At 40.4% G+C, this 19,428-nt stretch overlaps 1 protein-coding gene across 11 annotated transcripts in view; it reads left to right on the top strand.

The window, feature by feature from the left end:
• The window catches only part of USP28 (ubiquitin specific peptidase 28), a 60,062-nt gene that overhangs the window by 21,248 nt on the left and 19,386 nt on the right, over nt 1-19,428 (top strand). For 8 of the 11 annotated variants that reach the window (XM_037505304.2, XM_037505303.2, XM_037505295.2 and 5 more), the window contains 9 exons: nt 1,552-1,657; nt 2,942-3,101; nt 8,787-8,873; nt 9,585-9,722; nt 10,671-10,744; nt 11,767-11,846; nt 13,375-13,523; nt 15,308-15,435; nt 18,963-19,058. In XM_037505304.2, the coding sequence (XP_037361201.1) occupies nt 1,552-1,657; nt 2,942-3,101; nt 8,787-8,873; nt 9,585-9,722; nt 10,671-10,744; nt 11,767-11,846; nt 13,375-13,523; nt 15,308-15,435; nt 18,963-19,058 (1,018 nt within the window). The remainder of the gene's footprint in view (nt 1-1,551; nt 1,658-2,941; nt 3,102-8,786; nt 8,874-9,584; nt 9,723-10,670; nt 10,745-11,766; nt 11,847-13,374; nt 13,524-15,307; nt 15,436-18,962; nt 19,059-19,428) is intronic. The other 3 variants (XM_037505296.2, XM_037505305.2, XM_054693109.1) reach the window with 1 other exon arrangement.

Genomic DNA, 19,428 nt, shown 5'->3' with positions numbered 1-19,428 from the left:
CTCCAAATCCCATCACCACCAAAGGGAAGGTGGCTGGGACCTGAGGGTGGGGTTAAGCAGCCAGGTGGATACAAAAGGCAGACACGTGGGCTTTGGGGATCCCCCATTTTTGGCTCTCTGCCAGCTCGCAGCGTCTGGCCAGCTCTGAGAGTGACTTTGGATTTCCAGGTCGTCGGATCGGGTAGGACGCATTAAACACTTTATTTCCCTATTAAGCTGTTATAGAGCAACCCCAATATTAAACGGGTTCCTGGCTGTGGGTCCTCACCCGCGCGCTTTAAAGGGACTTATGAATACTCTACTACAGACACACACAAAAGGGTTAATAAAAGGTTTATTTACAAGAGAAAAAGAAATAAGGAAAATGTACAACTTAGGGAGAAAATAGGGAAATAAAGTCTTTAATGCGTCCTACCCGATCCGACGACCTGGAAACCCAAAGTCACCCTCAGAGTTGACCGGACTGCTGCGAGCTGGCAGAGAGCCAAAAATGGGGGATCCCCAAAGCCCACGTGTCTGCCTTTTGTATCCACCTGGCTGCTTAACCCCACCCTCAGGTCCCAGCCACCTTCCCTTTGGTGGTGATGGGATTTGGAGTTTCCAGTGTCTTTGGCTTTGACCTGGGGTGGGGGTGGAGTCCACAAAACCTATATGGAATTTGCTTTGGGACATCCTTTTCCCCCTAACAGATGGACTTTTACCCACGAGGGGACGTGTAACTTTGGGTGCTTCATTTAGAAACTAGACTCTTTGCCTTTCCTGTATTGTTTCCTAATTAAAGTTCCTTCCCATTAAAGTCTCATATGTTTTGTGTTGATGCGGCGGATGGCAGAACCCTACATAGAATAGGCAGGTTTGTGGGGTTGTTAGGGGGAAAAGGCTGTCCCAAAGTAAATTCCATACAGGCTTTGTGGACTCCACCCCCACCCCAGGTCAAAGCCAAAGACACTGGGAACTCCAAATCCCATCACCACCAAAGGGAAGGTGGCTGGGACCTGAGGGTGGGGCTAAGCAGCCAGGTGGATACAAAAGGCAGACACGTGGGCTTTGGAGATCCCCCATTTTGGCTCTCCGCCAGCTCGCAGCGTCCGGCCAACTCTGAGGGTGACTTTGGATTTCCAGGTCGTGGGATCGGGTAGGACGCATTAAAGACTTTATTTCCCTATTTTCTCCCTGAGTTGTACATTTTCCTTATTTCTTTTTCTCTTGTAAATAAACCTTTTATTAACCCTTTTGTGTGTGTCTGTAGTAGAGTATTCATAAGTCCCTTTAAAGCGCGCGGGTGAGGACCCACAGCCAGGAACCCGTTTAATATCGGGGTTGCTCTATAACAGGGTTTGGGCTGCCCCTCTCCCTGTCCTATAACATTAAGTTACAGAGTAGCTATAAGCTATTCATTTGACCCTGGCATAGAGTAATAAAGTTGTTATTTCATAGATGAGCTATTATAAAGAGAACGAGAGAGTACTTCTACTTTTGTGAATGTGTCACATAGTCAGAAGGGCAGTGTTTCCTGTATGTACACTAATTAAATTTCTGTTTATTTTTTAGAAGTTATAGACCTTACTCATGATAACAAAGATGATCTTCAGGCTGCCATTGCTTTGAGTCTACTGGAGTCCCCCAAAATTCAAGCTGATGGAAGAGATGTTAACAGGTTATTGATTTAATTTATAAATCCTTGCTGAAAGGTTCGGCGCGGTAAAGAAAAGGAGAGCCAGGCTAAATTTCTCAAAGGGAGGGAAAGTTTATTGCACCCAGAGTGGACCTCACAGACCCAAGGCGGGGGTCAGTGGAGTCGCGCACATTGTTAGGGGGAAGCAGGGTTTTATAGGGTGAGGAGAGGTCAGGTGGGTAGTTGGGCTCCTACAGCGGGGAAAAGTTTGTAGGGCAGGTAGAGGTTCTTTGTCTGAGATGAGGGAAAAGTTTGTAGGGAAGGTAGAGGTTCATTGTCTGAGTCCTCCAGGCAGGTATCCACATTCCTGCCCCCCAGGTGGGCTTCCTGGTTGGCTCCTGAATTCAGGCCTCCTGCATGGACCTTTCACTTGCTCCCTGTGTTAGTGTGTAGATCAAAGCTAATTGGGCTCTATGATGCCACCAGTGGACAATTCAGCCAAGTTCTTTTAGTTGTGCTTGAATAAAATTTCTTTTTAGGAAAATATTTAAATTCACATTAACTTACTTATTACTCTTTTATTCACTTTTGAAAAAGTCAAGTATGATATGCCTCTTGTTGCAACCTATGGCCATTGAATAGAAGCTGCAAGGTATTATAATCACTAAGGGGAAAAAGTTCCTAATGTTAGTCACATAAATAAGGATTTCCTTTATAAATTTAGGACCTTTATAAACTTTGAGGATTATGTTGTTGGCTGTTTGAAAATGAAAGCATCACTCAACTTCACTGTCTCAGTAGTGACCAGGGGATATAATTTGTGAATTGGTATGAATTTGGTATTGTTTCTATACCAGATATTGCATCTGGTATTGTTCATAAACATCTAATTCCAATGGAAGCCAATCAATTTCTGGACAAGAGTATTCCCTTAAACTACTAAGTTACTTTTTTGTTTTTGTTTTCCAGAGCCACTTTCGTGTGTTAGGCAATTTGGACATTCTTATCTTTAGCAGCAGGCATCTCCTGCCTCTTGGAAGGGTGATGTCTGACATAGGGCACTGTTATGAATCTAAAACTTTTATTCTGGTTGCCATAAATTGTGTCAGATCTCAACTTAATTCCATATTAAGCCTTATTAGTAATAATCTCTGTTACAGGAGGATTAAAGTCTGTGTTTAAATCTTGCTTTTTCACTTGTGTTATAATCTTAAGAGTTACTAGATTGTCAGTAATTACCCTGTAAGTAGTTTATCTGGCATTTTGAATAATGTCTGTTCTTTAACTTCTTTCTTTTTTGATGTGTGTGATATTGGCCCAATATAGGATGCATGAGGCAACTTCTGCTGAAACTAAACGCTCAAAGAGAAAACGCTGTGAAGTCTGGGGAGAGAACCCCAATCCCAATGACTGGAGGCGAGTTGATGGTTGGCCAGTTGGGCTGAAAAACGTTGGCAATACATGTTGGTTTAGTGCTGTTATTCAGGTATGATATTTTTAAGAGATGAATGTGTCTTCTGGAAATAATTTTTTAACTTTCTAAACTGAAATGTGAGAAACAGAGCTTTTAAAAAAATGGAGATATAGAAGGCTGGGGGTTTTTACCCACAGCATTGTGTTTTATGCCGCGGACCAGCACAGCAGTAGAAGATGAGGCCGTCTCAGGGTTGAGAGACTGCGCAGGGTGGTCAGGGATTTGGTTAAAGAAATGACAAACAGACACACTTCAAGAAAGTGTAAATTTGAGTGCACTTTATTTTAGTCAGTGGTCAGTATATATATGTTTTTTCTAAAGGCATAGGATTAGTGAACATCAAAGAAATTAGGTTGCTCATAGGTTTAGCTTATCATTGACAGGGCAGTGATTTATGTCCAAAATACATCTGGACCTAGCTGCATTCCTAAGTAGACAGGCTATTAACTCTTTCTATATTTTTGTACTAATTACTACTACTACTACCTACTTATGTTTACTCATAATTAATTGTCATGGGTGAATTTATATTATAATGCAGTTAATATCAAAGGTACTAAAGTTAAGCACATAATAGAAAGATTATTAAACTAACAATTCTATTATAACACAGTGTTTAGTAATGTTTCATTTGCATTAGCCTAATTATTAAATTACGTATGTTTTTTAATTAGCAATCAATGACCAGAAAAAGGAAAGATTTTAGAGAGACAGTTGTAGCAGAATAAAGTTTGTGGGCCTTGAGAAAGCGAGATAAGGTTCCAGGTGGTCAGCATTTCTTTTAATCATCTTTGTGGCAGCTTCTGGTGGTTGTTATCTCTTGGCAGGCATTCGGCTTCTCTGCATCTTAGGGAGTTTGCTGTTCTCCCCCTGCGCGCATGGTTCCTTGCCCACGCAGGACCTCAGGGACCATGGCAACAGCCATTAGCCCTGAGGGTCACTGCAGGGGGAGGTGCAGCAGTTTTAGTTGCTTTTTTTGGTGTGTTGGATTTAGGTGCTTTGGTGTCTCAATCAAGTAATAAAAAGCAAAATTTCCTATGATGGTTATTTGTTGAATACATGTTTTAAATTAGCATTTACTGAATACTGTATTACTGTACAGTAAGTGTCAATAAGGAGGAATCAGGAGCTGAGAGGCTATCGTAGGTGTCCAGGCAGGAGTGTATGGTGGCCTGGAGTGGAGAAATGGCATAAGCCGTAAAGGAGAGAAGTGGAACATTCCCACAGCATTAGGAGATTGAATCTCCAGGATTTGTTGGAAAGATAAAATAGAGGATGTATGCAGAAATGGTTAAGACAGAAGGTTCCTAGCTTGAGTCACCAGGTGAAAGGTGGATGGCAGTGCCATTTGACACTTTGGGAGAAGGCATCATTTGGGTATGTGTTTAAGAGTACTTTCAGTTAAGAGTCAGATTTCAGTTCAGTTTTACACATGCTGAGTTTGAGTTGCCATGTGGAGATAGCATGTAGGCCTTTGACTATGTGGATTTGTAGTACATTACAACGATCTGGACACAGATACAATTCCGGGAATTAGTAGCATGTAATAAAACCAAGAGAGTGGGTAATAAAACCAAGAGAGTGGGTGAGTTTCTGTAGGGGGTGTTGCCTCTATGGGCATCTTAAACTTACACTGGCCACAGAGTGACACTTCCTCTCCTGTAGTCTTCTCCATTGTGGCACCTGATACTCAAAAATGGAATTCTCCCTTTTCACACATAAAGTCCCTGGACTCATTTAGCTTACTCTATGTCTAGCACTATTTTAGCTCTGGGGCAACAGTGAATAAAGCAAAGCCCATACCTTTCTGGGACAGACACTAAACAATATATATCAGGTGGTGATAAGTGCCATAAAGACAAATGAGTCAAAGCTAGGGAGGGTTCAGTTAAGAGAGGGTTCAGCTAGAGAGAGAAGGGGTGCTATTTATATAGGGTGTTAAGTATGGCCTTTCTGATAAGGTGGGCATTTGAGTTGAGTCCTGAAGGAGGCAAGGGAATGAGCCATGTAATTATATAAAGAACATTTCATGTAATTACAGAATGTTGCAGACAGAGGGAACAGCAAGTAAGGATAGGGTAATTGGGTGGCAAATGGAAAGGAATAAGGTCAGAAAGGTGGTGGAGCTGGTGTTGGGGGCTGGGGTGGTGACAAAAATTTAGGAAGTGTATATGAGGCGGGAAAATACTGGGAGATTTGGAGAAGAGAAGTAATATAATCCTACCTGCATTTTCAGAGACTCACTGACGTGTATTGGGAATAGAATGTGGGAGGGCACCCCCACAGCCTTCACTCCTATGAGAGATGTTGAGAAGAGCTAGCAGATAGAGGGGACAACTGAGACAGGTTTCTGAGAAAGCATGAATGGGAGGGATATAGGACATGTAGGGCGTAGCCTTAAATAGGAAATGAACAGGAGAGTAATGGGGGAAAAGAGGAGGAAGAAATGAAGACTGCAAGGTGGAATTGAAATAGTTTCTAATAGTCAAAATTTTTCCTTTGTGAAATAAGTAGCCATTTTTTGAGACAGAGCAGAGAAGTGACAGAGTCTGGGTTTAAGGGGAGTGGAAGTGGAAAATCATTGTAGACAGTGGGAAAGTCAGCTGGCACCAGAATACAATAGTAGGATTTCTAAAAAATTGAAAATCTATTTGCAGTTATTGATGTTAAGTGAATAGTAATATCAATATGTCCTGTTTTTATCAGAATGTTCTCTTAGCAGCACTCTGAAACCCTTAGTAGAATGTTAAATTTGTCTAGGTTTGAGGACTTGCTGGGTACAATGAAATGACAAAAGGGAAGTTTGAGAATTTAATGAAAGACAGTTAAAGTCCATGGAATTAAAGCTCAAATAAAGAAATGTAGATAAGAAGGAACCGGTGCTTAGGAGAAAGGAAAGAGGTGAGATTCCTGGGGTTCTTAAGACAGTCGAAGAACAAATGTCTTGTGGGTAACTGAAGACAGGTTGGGGTTCAAGAGTGGGATTTTCTGAATTTGTGCTCTGGGGATTGGCAGCTTTCTAGGTAGGTATTGACATTTCCGGGGTCAGGCCATGGATGTTAGCGATGGAGTGAAGGAATGTGTCACTGGAAAGAAGTTGCTTGAGAAACCAACTGTTTCCTGGTCTGAATGAATGTACCTGTGTTTCCTCAATAAATATTAGCTATGACCTCCTGTATGTCTAGCAGGAGGCAAGGGGGGAAGAACATTCCAGGTAGGGAAAACCACAGAATAATGGCGCTGAGGTCAGAATAGACTTGGTGTGTTCAGGGGCATCATTGTGTCCTGTGTGGCCAGGATACCATCAGCTGAGGGGCTGTCCCTGGAGATGAGATTAAGAGATAATTTGCCTTTTATTCTGAAGTGGGAGGTCACTGAAGGTTCTGACAGAGGATTGATGAACTCTGACCTGAGTTTTAAAAGACTCACTCTGGCCCCTGTGAGGGAGATGAAGGAAGTTGCAGGGGTACAAATGGAGAGACCTAATGCGAAGGCAGCTGCTGTCACCTGCAGGGGAATTGATAGTGATGTGGGCCCCATTGTTAGGTGGAAGAGAGAAGAGGTTGGACTTTGATTTTTTTCTGAAGGCAGAGGATGTCCCATAAATTGATAATAAGTGAAGCCACCCAGTAGGATCGCAGTACTTGGAAGAGGAAGAACTGTTACCGGCTGATAGTCTTTCATGAGCCGGGCAATTTATTTTGCTCTTTAGCAAAGATAGCTAGAAGAACCTGTGTGGCAAGCCACTTGGTGGCGGGGAAGTCCTGGAAGTGGGACTCCACGTGCAGTGGACCAGGCCGGCTGTGAAAGGACTTTGATCAGAGCAGTTGGTGGGGACTGATGAGGTAGAGGTGGTTAGAGATAGCATGGCAGAAGCCGAGTCCAAGGGACGTCTTATTTACTGGACGAGAATGGTTAAGAAAGGGCAAGGGCTTGAAGGTTATTCTCAAGTTCCAAACTGGTAACTGGAGGGAGGAGGATGTAATTGAGTGATGGGGAGCACCCAGGGGATACATATGTAAGAGGAGCATCTCAATATTGGGGAATGTGAGTAAGATTTGCTCACACTTTAGTAGTTTCTAAGATAGGCCTCACTGGAGAAAGGCAGATTTTGGCGAAGGTAAGGAGGTGGAGTGAAGTGACTGAGAATTTAGACCTGGAAAATGTTATGGGGTAGTGGGCCAAGTAGGAATGAAACCGGAGGACTGGAGATGTACTGGTGGACAGCTGAGGTGGAAAGAGAAGAGAGCGGGGAAGTATAGAGGTTGAGCTTGGGTATGGCTGCATGACCTGACTTCACCTCCCAGCCCCATGGCGCCCTCTCAGGGCCATACTGTGACAGAGTGAGGGGAGGCAGGAGGAGGTGCTTGCTAGGCGACCACTGGTCAGACACTGCCACTGTGATTCTTTGACTTGTAAGATCTACCTGGGGTTTGGAATAGCAATAACAGTAGATTTTATTAGTTCTGATTGCAAAGTTTTGCCTATTTTCTACCAGGACGCTGTTCCAAGATTTCCAATGTGCAGGTTAGGAGGGTTTTTCATTTAAGGACTATGTTGGGGTAAGGAGGTATATACATTCAAGGGATTTTTAAAAGATACTCATAGAAAAGAGCATGCTATACGAGCAGTAAAAAGAATCCTTGTTCCCAATTCTGTCAGCCAGATGTATCTGCTGTTAAAATTCTAAAAAATACAATACATATGACCAAGATTGGAGAATAGTAAATATTGCTGTACTCCCACCCTTCTTTAGAAATAAATGTCACAAATCCCTTTACTCTTTTTTTTTTTTATTTTTTAAATAATAAATTTTATTTTTATATTCCCCATACAATTGCAACCCCCCCATTCTGACCCCAATCCCTCCCCTCCCGCCCTCAACCCCCCCAAAAAGTGTCTCTGGTTCATAGTTTTTTGTTGATTTTGATTTTCACTTTCTTGTAGTTATTCTTTTTCCTGGTCCCTTATTTAAGTTTTCTAGATTCCTACTATGAGTGAGACCATCCGGTATTTTTCTTTTTCTTTCTGGCTTATTTCGCTGAGCATGATCCCTTCCAGCGCCATCCATGTTGCTGCAAATTGCATGTGTTTATCTTTTTTGAATGCTGAGTAATATTCCATGGTGTATATGGACCACATCTTCTTGATCCAGTCATCTATTTTGGGGCAACAAATCCCTTTACTCTTGGTCTCTGTTGTGCCCAACCCCTGTTACTCCTCCCCTCCCTGCTCTACAGACAGCCACACCTGTTTGTATCTCTGAACAATAGATCGTATTTTCTTATTTGTAATTAAATTTAATATATAAGCAGTAGAATACCCCATAGATTTATCCCTGTTGATACATGTAGTCCTTAGTCATTTATTTTCACTTTTGTGTAGTAGTCCATTTTATGAAACTATTTTCTTAAATATTATTTTAATGACTGCATTGTTGCCTATCGTATAAACGTGCTGTAGTTTGTTGTAATCTATTCCTCTTGTTATTAGCCGTCAGGTTGTTTCTAGTTTTTTCCTGAAAGAATTCTTTCAGCTAAATGTCTGTGAATGAATGGCCATTGTTTTGTCCTTAGACATAAGCCAAGTAGCATTACTAGGTTGACAGTTATGCATACTTCTAAGGTAACATAAATGCTATTTTGCTGCACTTACTTTGAAAGAAAGGCTACGAATCCATTTCTTTCTTTATTTCAGTCTCTCTTTCAGTTGCCTGAGTTTCGAAGACTTGTTCTCAGTTATAGTCTGCCACAGAAGGTACTTGAAAATTGTCCAAGTCATACGGTAGGTTGGTGTTAAGGCATCTTCACTGTGGTTTAGTCCCTCATCCCAAAGGCTTTTCAATTTTTAACTGAAGCCAAGAACTGTAGTGCTCTTTGACTTGTGCTAATAGCAGTTTTCATTTCCAATGTCTCCGCCTTTGTGACAAGGAATCGGGTTTGCAAAAATGTAAAGTTGAGGAATAAAATTAGAAAAACAGCTACAAGATATTGGTGAGTCACCCTGACTGCCTCAGCTTTTCTACCTCCTGGTGGGAGATTCAAAAACACCTGTTCTGTTTGCAACATCCTTCACTGCTCCATAAACCACCCAGGTCAGGTGAGGCGAAACAGATGACTTGATGCCAGAAGCCTGTACCTTCTTAGAAGAGATTTCTGTCTGTCCTTGTTAAAGGACGTGGCTTCCTGCCAGCAATATAACCCTTCAGGATTTCACCTTGGACATGCGTTTTCCTAACAGGAGGAAGGCAGAAGCTGTAGAAAGGAAACATTTTTGCTTTCTTGACAATATTTTATCTGGTGCCTACATAGATTTTCCTCATTTAAAGTGATCACCATATAGACCTCACTAGAATACCTATAGCATAGCTTGACCTGACACTTGGCTATAGATCTGGAGAAATGTAAATTAGGAAGTGCTCATTGACAACTTTTCTCTTAATATGTCCTAATTTTCCAAATAAGAGTTGTAAGAGACACACTGCTGTTTCTGCAGGAAAAGAGAAATATTGTGTTTATGCAAGAGCTTCAGTATTTGTTTGCTCTGATGATGGGATCAAACCGTAAATTTGTGGACCCTTCAGCAGCCCTCGATCTCTTAAAGGGAGCATTCCGATCACCTGAGGAACAGCAGGTACAAAAAAATCTGTGGTCTGGTTTTGCCTCAAACTCTGGAGTTTGAAACCTTGCCTTGTTAATATTGCTGTGATGTTGTTTATTTCAGCTGTGTATAAGCTGTGAACTTGACTGAACAGCACAGTGGCTGCCTGTTTTTGCTCTTTATCATGTCTAAGGAAGAGGTGGTAAAGAGAGAGGAGGGAAGAGAAAGAGACAGAGAGAGAGAGTGAGTTGTATGTGGGAGGTTGGCAGCTCAAAGGGAAGAAGAAATAGTAGAAGGAATAGAATTAGCCAGGGTCTTTTGAAGTAGAAAGGAGATTGGAAAGTGCCTTAGTAAATCATAACAAAGGGTCACCAAGGAAAGTAAAAGTCCTTTTCTGTGCCTTTGTCTTTGGGTGGCCTTGCTAGCAGGCCTGTTTTTAAAACTGTCTAAACCTGAAGCTTCTCTTCTAGACTTTAGCACTTTCTTTTCCTTGCCTCCTATTAAAAAAACTAAAGCTGTCACTATTAGAACAGCTTCTTCCTTGTAAAGTTAACTTTTCTCCTCTGTTAATTTAAATGTCTTAGAATTCTGCGGCATTCTCAAACATTTCATAAGTTTCCTTTCTCCATTCAGATCTCACACAGTTCTAGAGGATTACAGTTTGTTCTTAGTACCTCTTTTTTTTCTCCCTCCTTTTTTTAAAGGCCTAACTGGAAGATTTTACTTGTTTATTGCACGTAGCTGTGACTGGAGGTGCTGGAGTTCCAGTTTCCTTCTGGCCACTTCTGTTCTGCCAGACGCACCTCCAGTCTTATCTGTAGCAGCTGGGGCCCTGTGTTCCTATCTTCATGATAGGTGGCCCCGAGAGAGCAGTCCTTCCATAGAAACAGAATCCCAGTCAGTGGTGGGCAAGGGCAGAGTCTCATTTTCCTAAGTAGAGTGTTGGGTCTAACTCTTATGCAATTTGTGCCTCTCTTGTAGCAAGATGTGAGTGAATTCACACACAAGCTCCTGGATTGGCTAGAGGACGCGTTCCAGCTAGCTGTTAATGTTAAGTGAGTGTTGAGGATTTGTCCGTACATCCTTCCTGCTCACAGTGGTCCAGTGAGAATTCTGACATGGGGGAAATTACTCTTCTCAAGTAGAAATTGCTGGTTTTTTCCCAAACCTTCTGGGGTAGCCACTCAAGCTATTCACCGTTGTAATCCCTATTGCCTTTGGTTTTCCCTTCTGAAGAGACAGATAATCATTTTAACCTGCAACTTTTTTCTTTTTTTTTTTTTTTTTACTAAAAGGACCATAACTATTAACATTCTTAAAGTCATAGCCTCTGCTGTAAAATGTATTAAGAGGTCAAATCAATCCCAGATGTGAACAAGGCCGTACGATATGGCTACATTCAGTTTTATCTAACACTGCTTCTGAAGTCTCTGTCAAATGTTAGAGGATAGCTTTTAATCATTTCAGTCACTGACAGATGTGAAATTTGGGGCAAAGATACACATACCTCATGTCTAATGTGATTGTAGAGATACTTGTTTTCTAAATTGTTTTAACAATAGGTGAAGAAACGTATACCACAAAACAGCTTTGCAATAGCAGTTTACATAGTTAATATGTTAAAATGGGTTTGTGGAAATGAACTGTTTTCATCCAGTTTGATTGTGCCCACTGGAGAACTTTTTTGTATTTCTTTGCAAAATTGCATAAAAGAGTTTATTCTTATCTATTCTACTTCTCTACCTTGTATATGTCTGTCACTGGATATCAGTGTTTATATTGAATAGAAATACATATATTTGTCTGCATGTGTGACTCCCCTGTTAGATTCTCAGCCCCTTAAGGCCAGGGTTCACACCTGACTGTCTTTGTTGTGTCTTTTCAGTGTAGCACAATGCTGGACATAAACTTGTTCAATGAGTGTTTGAACTGACCTCATCCATTACTTATTTTAGAACATATGTGACTCTGGGGGTTGATGAAAATGTACCAGTTTTGAATGATGGTTGGGCACACTATGGTGCTTATTTGATCCAAGTGATACAGAATTGTCTCCTTTGTTGTTGTTTTTTTAAAGCAGCAACCCCAGGAACAAATCTGAAAATCCAATGGTGCAGCTATTCTATGGTACTTTCCTCACTGAAGGGGTTCGTGAAGGTAAATTCTTTGCTCTAAATGTGAATTGTAGACATGTGGCCATATCTGTATTAAAGTGACCCTTGGAGGAGGCAGGATGACGAAAATGACTTGAGAGTCAGACAAATCCAGGTCTTGAATGTTGGCTCTGCCTCTTAATATCTGTGTGACTGTGGACAAAGTATGTGAGCCCCCGGATCCTTAGTCTCTTCATTTGTAAAATGGGCACAGTCTTTATCTCAGCGTTGTTATATTAATTAGTGTAACTTTTGTACCACCCAAGTCTAATATTAATGTCTGGCACACAGTGATTGTCGTGCAGCCATCTTAGGCCAGGCAGGTTCATGATTGATTCAGCATATCGAAAAAGGTCTTAGGTATATTTGACATGCCTTTAACGCTGAAACAGGGGACCAGATACACTGGCAAACAGGGAGGCAGGCAGCAACTGAGCACCCACTATCTCTGGCCTCTGGGCCCAGATGTCCATATTTATAGGTGCGCACACTGTGCTTTCTGGCTCCTTGGCCCAGGTGTCTGTATTTTATAGGTGCACATGCCTCATGCTCGCACTCCCAAGTGCATTTTGCAGTAACACAGTATCCTGTGTGAGTAATGAAACTTTGGAAGAAAACACAGCTGCCAGTGGTTGTGGGAGGTGAAAAAGAGCCCTAGTGACCCCATTTTACTCACAGTGATGCTGCTCAATTTTCTGTTGTTTTTTCTCCTGTAACACCTCATCTCAAAAAGACTGTATTGATTTGCACTGACAAAAATATTTGTCTGTTGTAGAAATGTATGCTAGTCACATAAATTTTTTTGTTTTACTAGGATAATTTCACACATTTAAAATTGAGCATGAACTCATGAAAAACCCATGAACTCAGCAGTCATTAGCCCATGACCAGTCACTCCCCATGTTACCCCCATCTCCTCTTGCCCCTCCAGTATTCATTTTTCAAACCCCAGTGCTAACGAAATAACACTAATATCAAATGCCTGTCAATGTTCAAATTTTCTATTCTGTATTTCTGTATTCACAGTTTTATGTATGTATAGAGTTTATTTTTAGAATTTTTGAAAGCAGAATCCAAATATGATTCATTTATGATTGAATTAAATGTACTTTTTTAAGAAACTGGGTAGTTTGTCCCCTGGTATCTCCCACAGTCTGGAATATTGCTGCTTGCCTAGAGTTTGACATGTTCCTCTGTGCTCCCTTTTTTATAAATTGGTGGTTGGATCTAGAGATTTGACCAGATTCAGGTAAGGCTTCTTTTGGCAAGACTCATCACAAGTGGTGGGATAGTCTTTGATCAGGAGACACATATTGCCTGGTTGCCTTCCATTCTGCAGTGTTAGCCGTTGTTAGTGGTCAGTGCCTGGAAACATTTGTCTGTTAGAGTTGCCCTTTGGTTTAAAATAAACCTCAAAACTAGTTCTCAGGAAGTTGCTAAATTTAAGAAGATATTATCTCTGTGGTGCCAGAATATAGGCTCTTGATAGCGTTAGTGATGTCTTTAAAAAAGCAATCTGTTTCTTTGCCTAGGAAAGCCCTTTTGTAACAATGAGACCTTTGGCCAGTATCCCCTTCAGGTAAACGGTTATCGCAACTTAGATGAATGTTTGGAAGGGGCCATGGTGGAGGGTGACATTGAACTGCTCCCTTCCGATCATGCAGTGAAGTATGGACAAGAGGTGAGTTTGACATTTTTTTTTTTATCTACTGTGCCAATAACAGTGCCAATTAAGAAGGGGTTTTGAGGTTTTTGGCAAACTGTTTTCTCGTCACATGTTAAAAATGTTGCACTTAACAGAAATTGAGCTACTCTGAATTTTTTCATTAGTTGATCTAAGTCTTAGTCTGATAAATTCTTTACTAAAAATACGAGTTTGAGTTAATCATATAAAGGTTGTATGCTGCTTCTGATGTTTTAAGTATGATCAAGTTTCTCTCTTTCTGTTGAAGCCTACCTGTACCTGAGTAGGGAGAAACCACTGCCCCCATATTTTCGGAGGGTAAAAGTACAGTGATTAACTCCTATGGTATGCCATTTAGAATATTTTCCCTATTATAGTACTTAACTGTTCTCAATTGTAAATTCTGCCTTTGCTTTAAAAGTCTTTTAAATTTAATATATTTTTTCCATGGGCTCGAAAGAAAGGGGAAGTTAAAGGGAGAGTAAGGGTAATTAATATCTCAGAATTCCAGTTGGGTTGAAAATTATTGAGTCATATTTTTAGTGTAACTTTCAACACCATACAGTTTGGGTTATTCTCCTGTGATTATATAGCTTCAAACAAAACTATATAATCTGTCTACTTCAGTAATTACTATAAGAGAGAGAAAAGCTTGCTTAAATTAAAGTAGGGAGTCTAAAATGAGCCTCATGAAAGTGCAGTTGCTATAGAGCAGTGTTGGCACTGGAGCCAGTGCTGCTTCCCTAGCCTTTCAACAAGAGTAGGCAGTTCCCGATGGCAGGAGTATCAACTCTAAGTCTGCAGAAATGAAGCCTCCTCTCACAGAGGAGAAGGAATGCGTGTCAGTACTTAGACCTCCGGAGACTTGTGTTCGAGGATGAGGACTCTTTATTTTAAAAAGTCAGAAAATTATTAAGCTTGTTTAGATTTAACGCTGCGGTAATCACACCGGCTGTCTGGATTCGCCTCATGCTGACAGGGTATGTGAAGGAATATTGTTAAAGGGAACATTTTAAAGGCGATCACACAGACCTCTGGTGTACAGGTGAATGGGACCTGATTCAGTTTTCCCTTATCTGTGATCAGTGACAGCTGAGACCCTTTTCCTGAGTCAGTGCTTTCTTCTCTTGAAACTCCAAGGAAATCATAGGTTGATTGTACTGGGTCCCTTGTTAGACATCTCTAAGTTCTTGGACTCCAAGGATTTTCTAAGACTTTGAGAATTCATAATTATGAGACTATTTTAAATTTCCTTTTTAAACATAGAAAGGATTCAAATTATGGTTAATTGACTAGTATATGATATACATATTATTCTTTTTAACTGATTCATGGAGAAACTGTCTCCTTAGTTTTATGCTGCTTGGGTCATAATTTCTAGCTCTTTGGACCTAGCCATTTACTTGAGGGTTTGAAAGTCTTCTATACTAATGACTCAGTGAATGAGTTTTGTAGGTGCTTGGTGTGGGTCACATATTTAAGTGTGGTTGTTTCTGAGGAGGATCGTTGAGTATATTGTGACTAACTAGCTCACAAATTTGGAGTCTTGGAGTGTTGAACTATTTTCTCTAAGAGGGTATGATTCTGAGTGGTCATTTCCTATAGTATGTGAAATTGAAAAAATGAAAAATGATGTAAAAAATATATAAAATAAAAAAAAACTCTAGTATAAGTTTGATATGATTATAGATTCTATCCCAAAAGAAGAGAGTTGGTGAGGGACATTTTATTGTTATTTCCTAAAATTAACTTCTGTCTCCATATTTCTACCCCTAACATAGCGATGGTTTACAAAACTACCTCCAGTATTGACCTTTGAACTCTCAAGATTTGAGTTCAATCAATCCCTTGGGCAGCCAGAAAAAATTCATAATAAGCTGGAGTTTCCTCAGATTATTTATATGGACAGGTGAGTTTTGTGGTTGATTGTCTACTTGAGGTAGCACAACAGTAGAAATGAGAGTGTACTAAGTGTTGTGCATGGGAATCACTGGGAGATTTTGATAATTTGTAAATTTAGATTTAGTGCCTCTAGATCGGGCCTAAGAGTTTACATTTCTAAGAGTGTATCGTGTTAACGATGCTTCTGATCTCTAGACCCAATTTGAGTAAGCAGACTTTAGGTGAAACCCATCTAATTTGGGGGTGAAGGACAGTATATGGAGTAACTACAGTGTATTTCTCACTAATCTGAATACACCTAATATTCTTGAAAAATATCCTAGACAGCTCTATATTATAGAATTTAAATCTTTTTAAAGTCTGGTTTATTGACATATAGTTTGCATACATCACATTACAAAATAATGCCAACCATTCTTAAATGTATAGCCAATGAGTTTTGACAAGTTGCATATAGCCTAGTAACCACCATCACAGTTAAGATATAGAGGACATTTATCTCATCCAAAAGGTTCCCTTGTGGCCCTTTGCAGTCAGTCTGTTTTATTCACACATGCTTGTTTTCTGGTACTCAAGAATTTGCATTTCTTGTTTTCTGGCCCTGTAGTTTCACCGTTTCTAGAATGTCATATTAATTGACATTAATATTCAGTAGATACCCGATTGTGACTTTCTTCTTTCACTTAGGGTGATTTTTTGAGTTTCATCCATGTTGTTGTATATATCAGTGTTTCATTCCTGGAAATACTGAGTAATTTTCCATTGTGTTGGCCGTACCACAGTATTTTTTCCATTCACCAGTTAATTAACTTTAACCTAGGAGCAAGGTTGCTGGTTGTATGAAAAGTATATGAGTTAACTTTACAAGAAATTTCCAAACTTTCCAAAAGTTGCTGTATAATTTTATATTCCTACCAGTAGCATCTGGGAGCACCTTTTGCTCTGAATCCTCACTAATATGAAGAATTATTGAACTTAGTAATTTTAGCCATTTTAGTACATTTGTAGGAATAGCTTTCTTTAAAATTTTTATCTCTCTAATAACCAAAAATGTTGAAACCTTTTCATGAAATTTAATGATCATACATATATTTCCTTTGGTGAAGAGTGTTAAATATTTTGGTCACCTTTTAATTAGGCTGGTTGTATTCATACTGAGATGTGAGAGTTCTTTATGTATTTAGATGCAAATCCAGATACTTCCTGTCTGTGTTTGTCACATTTTCTTTTTACCAGAAGCCACTGGTAATCAAATCTTTGTCAACTCAAGGTCACAGAGATTTTTTTTTTCTTTATTTTTCTAGAAGTTTTAATTCTTATATTTTTGTCTAGTACCCATTTAGAATTTATTTTTATGTGTGATACGAGGTAGAGGTTTTTGTTTGTTTTCTGTTTTTTTGCAGGAAAGGGAAAAGGACCCATTTGGATGACCAATACCATTTGTTGAAAAGACTTTACTTTCCCCTGTTATAGGACAGGGAGAGGGGCTTCCTGGGGACCACCCTGTAGCACCCCCATTGAATTACCTTGGTATTTTCTGTTAAAGTTAATGGAGTATATACTTGTGGCTCTATTGCTAGAGTCTCTTTTCTATCTGTTGTCTAATATTATGTTAGCGCCATGTTGTCTTGATTACTCCAACTTTTTGGTAGATCTTGATATCAGACGGTATAAATCTTTTAACTTTGTTCTTTTTTCCAAAGTTGTTTTCACTGTTCTGGTCCTTAGCTTTTCTATATAAGTACGAGTCTACTTGTCAATTTCTACCTAATAGCTATTGTGATTTTAATAGAATTGTGTTTAACCTATAGATCAATTTGGAGAAATTGACATCTTAATAATATTATGTCCCTCAATCCATGAACATGGATAGCTCCATTTGTTTAAATCCTTACTGATTTCTCTAAAATAATGTTTTGCAGCTTTTAGTGTACTGGTCTTGCACATATCTCATTAAATTTATCCTTGAATAATTCATGCTTTTGCTATTATTGTAATTTCTTAAGGTTTATTTATTTGTGCATGCATAGAAGTGTTATAGAGCAACCCCGATATTAAACGGGTTCCTGGCTGTGGGTCCTCACCCGCGCGCTTTAAAGGGACTTATGAATACTCTACTACAGACACACACAAAAGGGTTAATAAAAGGTTTATTTACAAGAGGAAAGGAAATAAGGAAAATGTACAACTCAGGGGAAAAATAGGGAAATAAAGTCTTTAATGCGTCCTACCCGATCCGACGACCTGGAAACCCAAAGTCACTCCCAGAGCTGGCCGGAGGCTCCGCGCTGGCCGAGCGCCCCAAAATGGAGAGAGCCCCAAAGCCCACGTGTCTGCCTTTTGTATCCACCTGGCTGCTTAACCCCACCCTCAGGTCCCAGCCACCTTCCCTTTGGTGGTGATGGGATTTGGAGTTCCCAGTGTCTTTGGCTTTGACCTGGGGTGGGGGTGGAGTCCACAAAGCCTGTATGGAATTAGCTTTGGGACCGCCTTTTCCCCCTAACAGAAGAACTGGAGTATAGGCCAGAGGTGTGAGAGTGAGAGGATTCACCAGAGACAGAGTGGGGAGCAGAACAGGCAGATCTACTGAACTACACTGCTAAGGGGAGTAGCAGACAGACGAGACAGGAGAGGTCTGTTATGCTGTGTGGTTAGTGAAAGGTTCGGCGTGGTAAAGAAAAGGAGAGCCAGGCTATATTTCTCAAAGGGAGGGAAAGTTTATTGCGCCCCGGGCGGACCTCACAGACCCAAGGCGGGGGTCAGTGGAGTCTCGCACATTGTTAGGGGGAAGCAGGGTTTTATAGGGCGAGGAGAGGTCAGGTGGGTAGTTGGGCTCCTACGGCGGGAAAAGTTTGTAGGGCAGGTAGAGGTTCTTTGTTTGAGAAGAGACTTGTGGGGGAAGGGGGGAGGCTCATTGTCTGAGTCCTCCAGGCAGGTATCCACATTCCTGCCCCCCAGGTGGGCTTCCTGGTTGGCTCCTGCATTCAAGCCTCCTGCATGGATCTTTTAGTTAGTTCCCTGGCTGGGGATCAGGCTGTAGTGGTGATGGCGCTGAGACTTAACCCCTAGACCACCAGGGAGGCCCTATTATAATGTTTTAATTCTACTTTCCATTGTTTCTTTACAAGCACACAGAAACCTAGTAGATTTTTTCCTTTCTTTTTAAATTGACTTTGTATCTTTTGACTTTACTAACTTCACTTAGCAGTTCTGTTGCATTTTTTGTAGCTTCCTTGAGATTTTATGTAGCTATTCACTGTCTGCATTAAAGGCATTTTTACTTCTTCCTTTACTTTCTGAATGCCTTATATTCTTTTCCTTCAATTACTGTATTGGCTGTAGAAAACGAAAGAGTCGGCATCCTTGCATTGTTCCTTAGCGGGAAGCTTTTAGGCTCCCCATCAGTTGTGATTTTAGCTGTGTTTTCATAGATTACCTTTGTCTGGTTGAGGAAGTTTCCTTGTATCCCCATTTTGCTGAGACTTTGTGTCATTAGTGATCTTAAATGTGATTTGTGTGATTATCATTGTTTAGGTACATGTACAGGAGCAAAGAACTTATTCGAAGTAAGAGAGAGTGTGTTCGAAAGTTAAAGGAGGAAATAAAAGTTCTGCAGCAAAAACTGGAAAGGTATGTTGTAGATAACTTTCTGTTTAGAAATGTAAAAGGAAAAGTTCCGTTAAAATCAGATAATTTGCTTATATTTAAAAAATCAATTCAGCGTTTAAGTATTAACTAGTGTACCTTATAAAATAACTAAGCACACTTTTCTCTAAGTGTGAAGCAGTCTTTAAGATGTGCTGATAAATACTCTCAGGGGACTTAAGTGTCACACAGTTCTTGGCAGTATCCTGAAGAGAACTCAGATTCTGAAGAGTTTATAACACTTGACCTTTTTCTACTCTCTTGCCATCTTTTTCACAAGCATGAGAGAGGTCACTTTTACACACTCCAATCCCTTTGTTTTGGGAAAGCAGTGTCTGAAGCTTCTTGGAAAAGT

This window comes from Talpa occidentalis, unplaced genomic scaffold (assembly GCF_014898055.3).
Source record: "Talpa occidentalis isolate TD23 unplaced genomic scaffold, MPIMG_talOcc4v2.1 talOcc4.12, whole genome shotgun sequence".
NCBI classification, from domain to species: domain Eukaryota; kingdom Metazoa; phylum Chordata; class Mammalia; order Eulipotyphla; family Talpidae; genus Talpa; species Talpa occidentalis.
The sequence above is the reverse complement of the archived record's forward strand: the minus strand, read 5'-3'. Positions and strand labels throughout refer to the sequence as shown.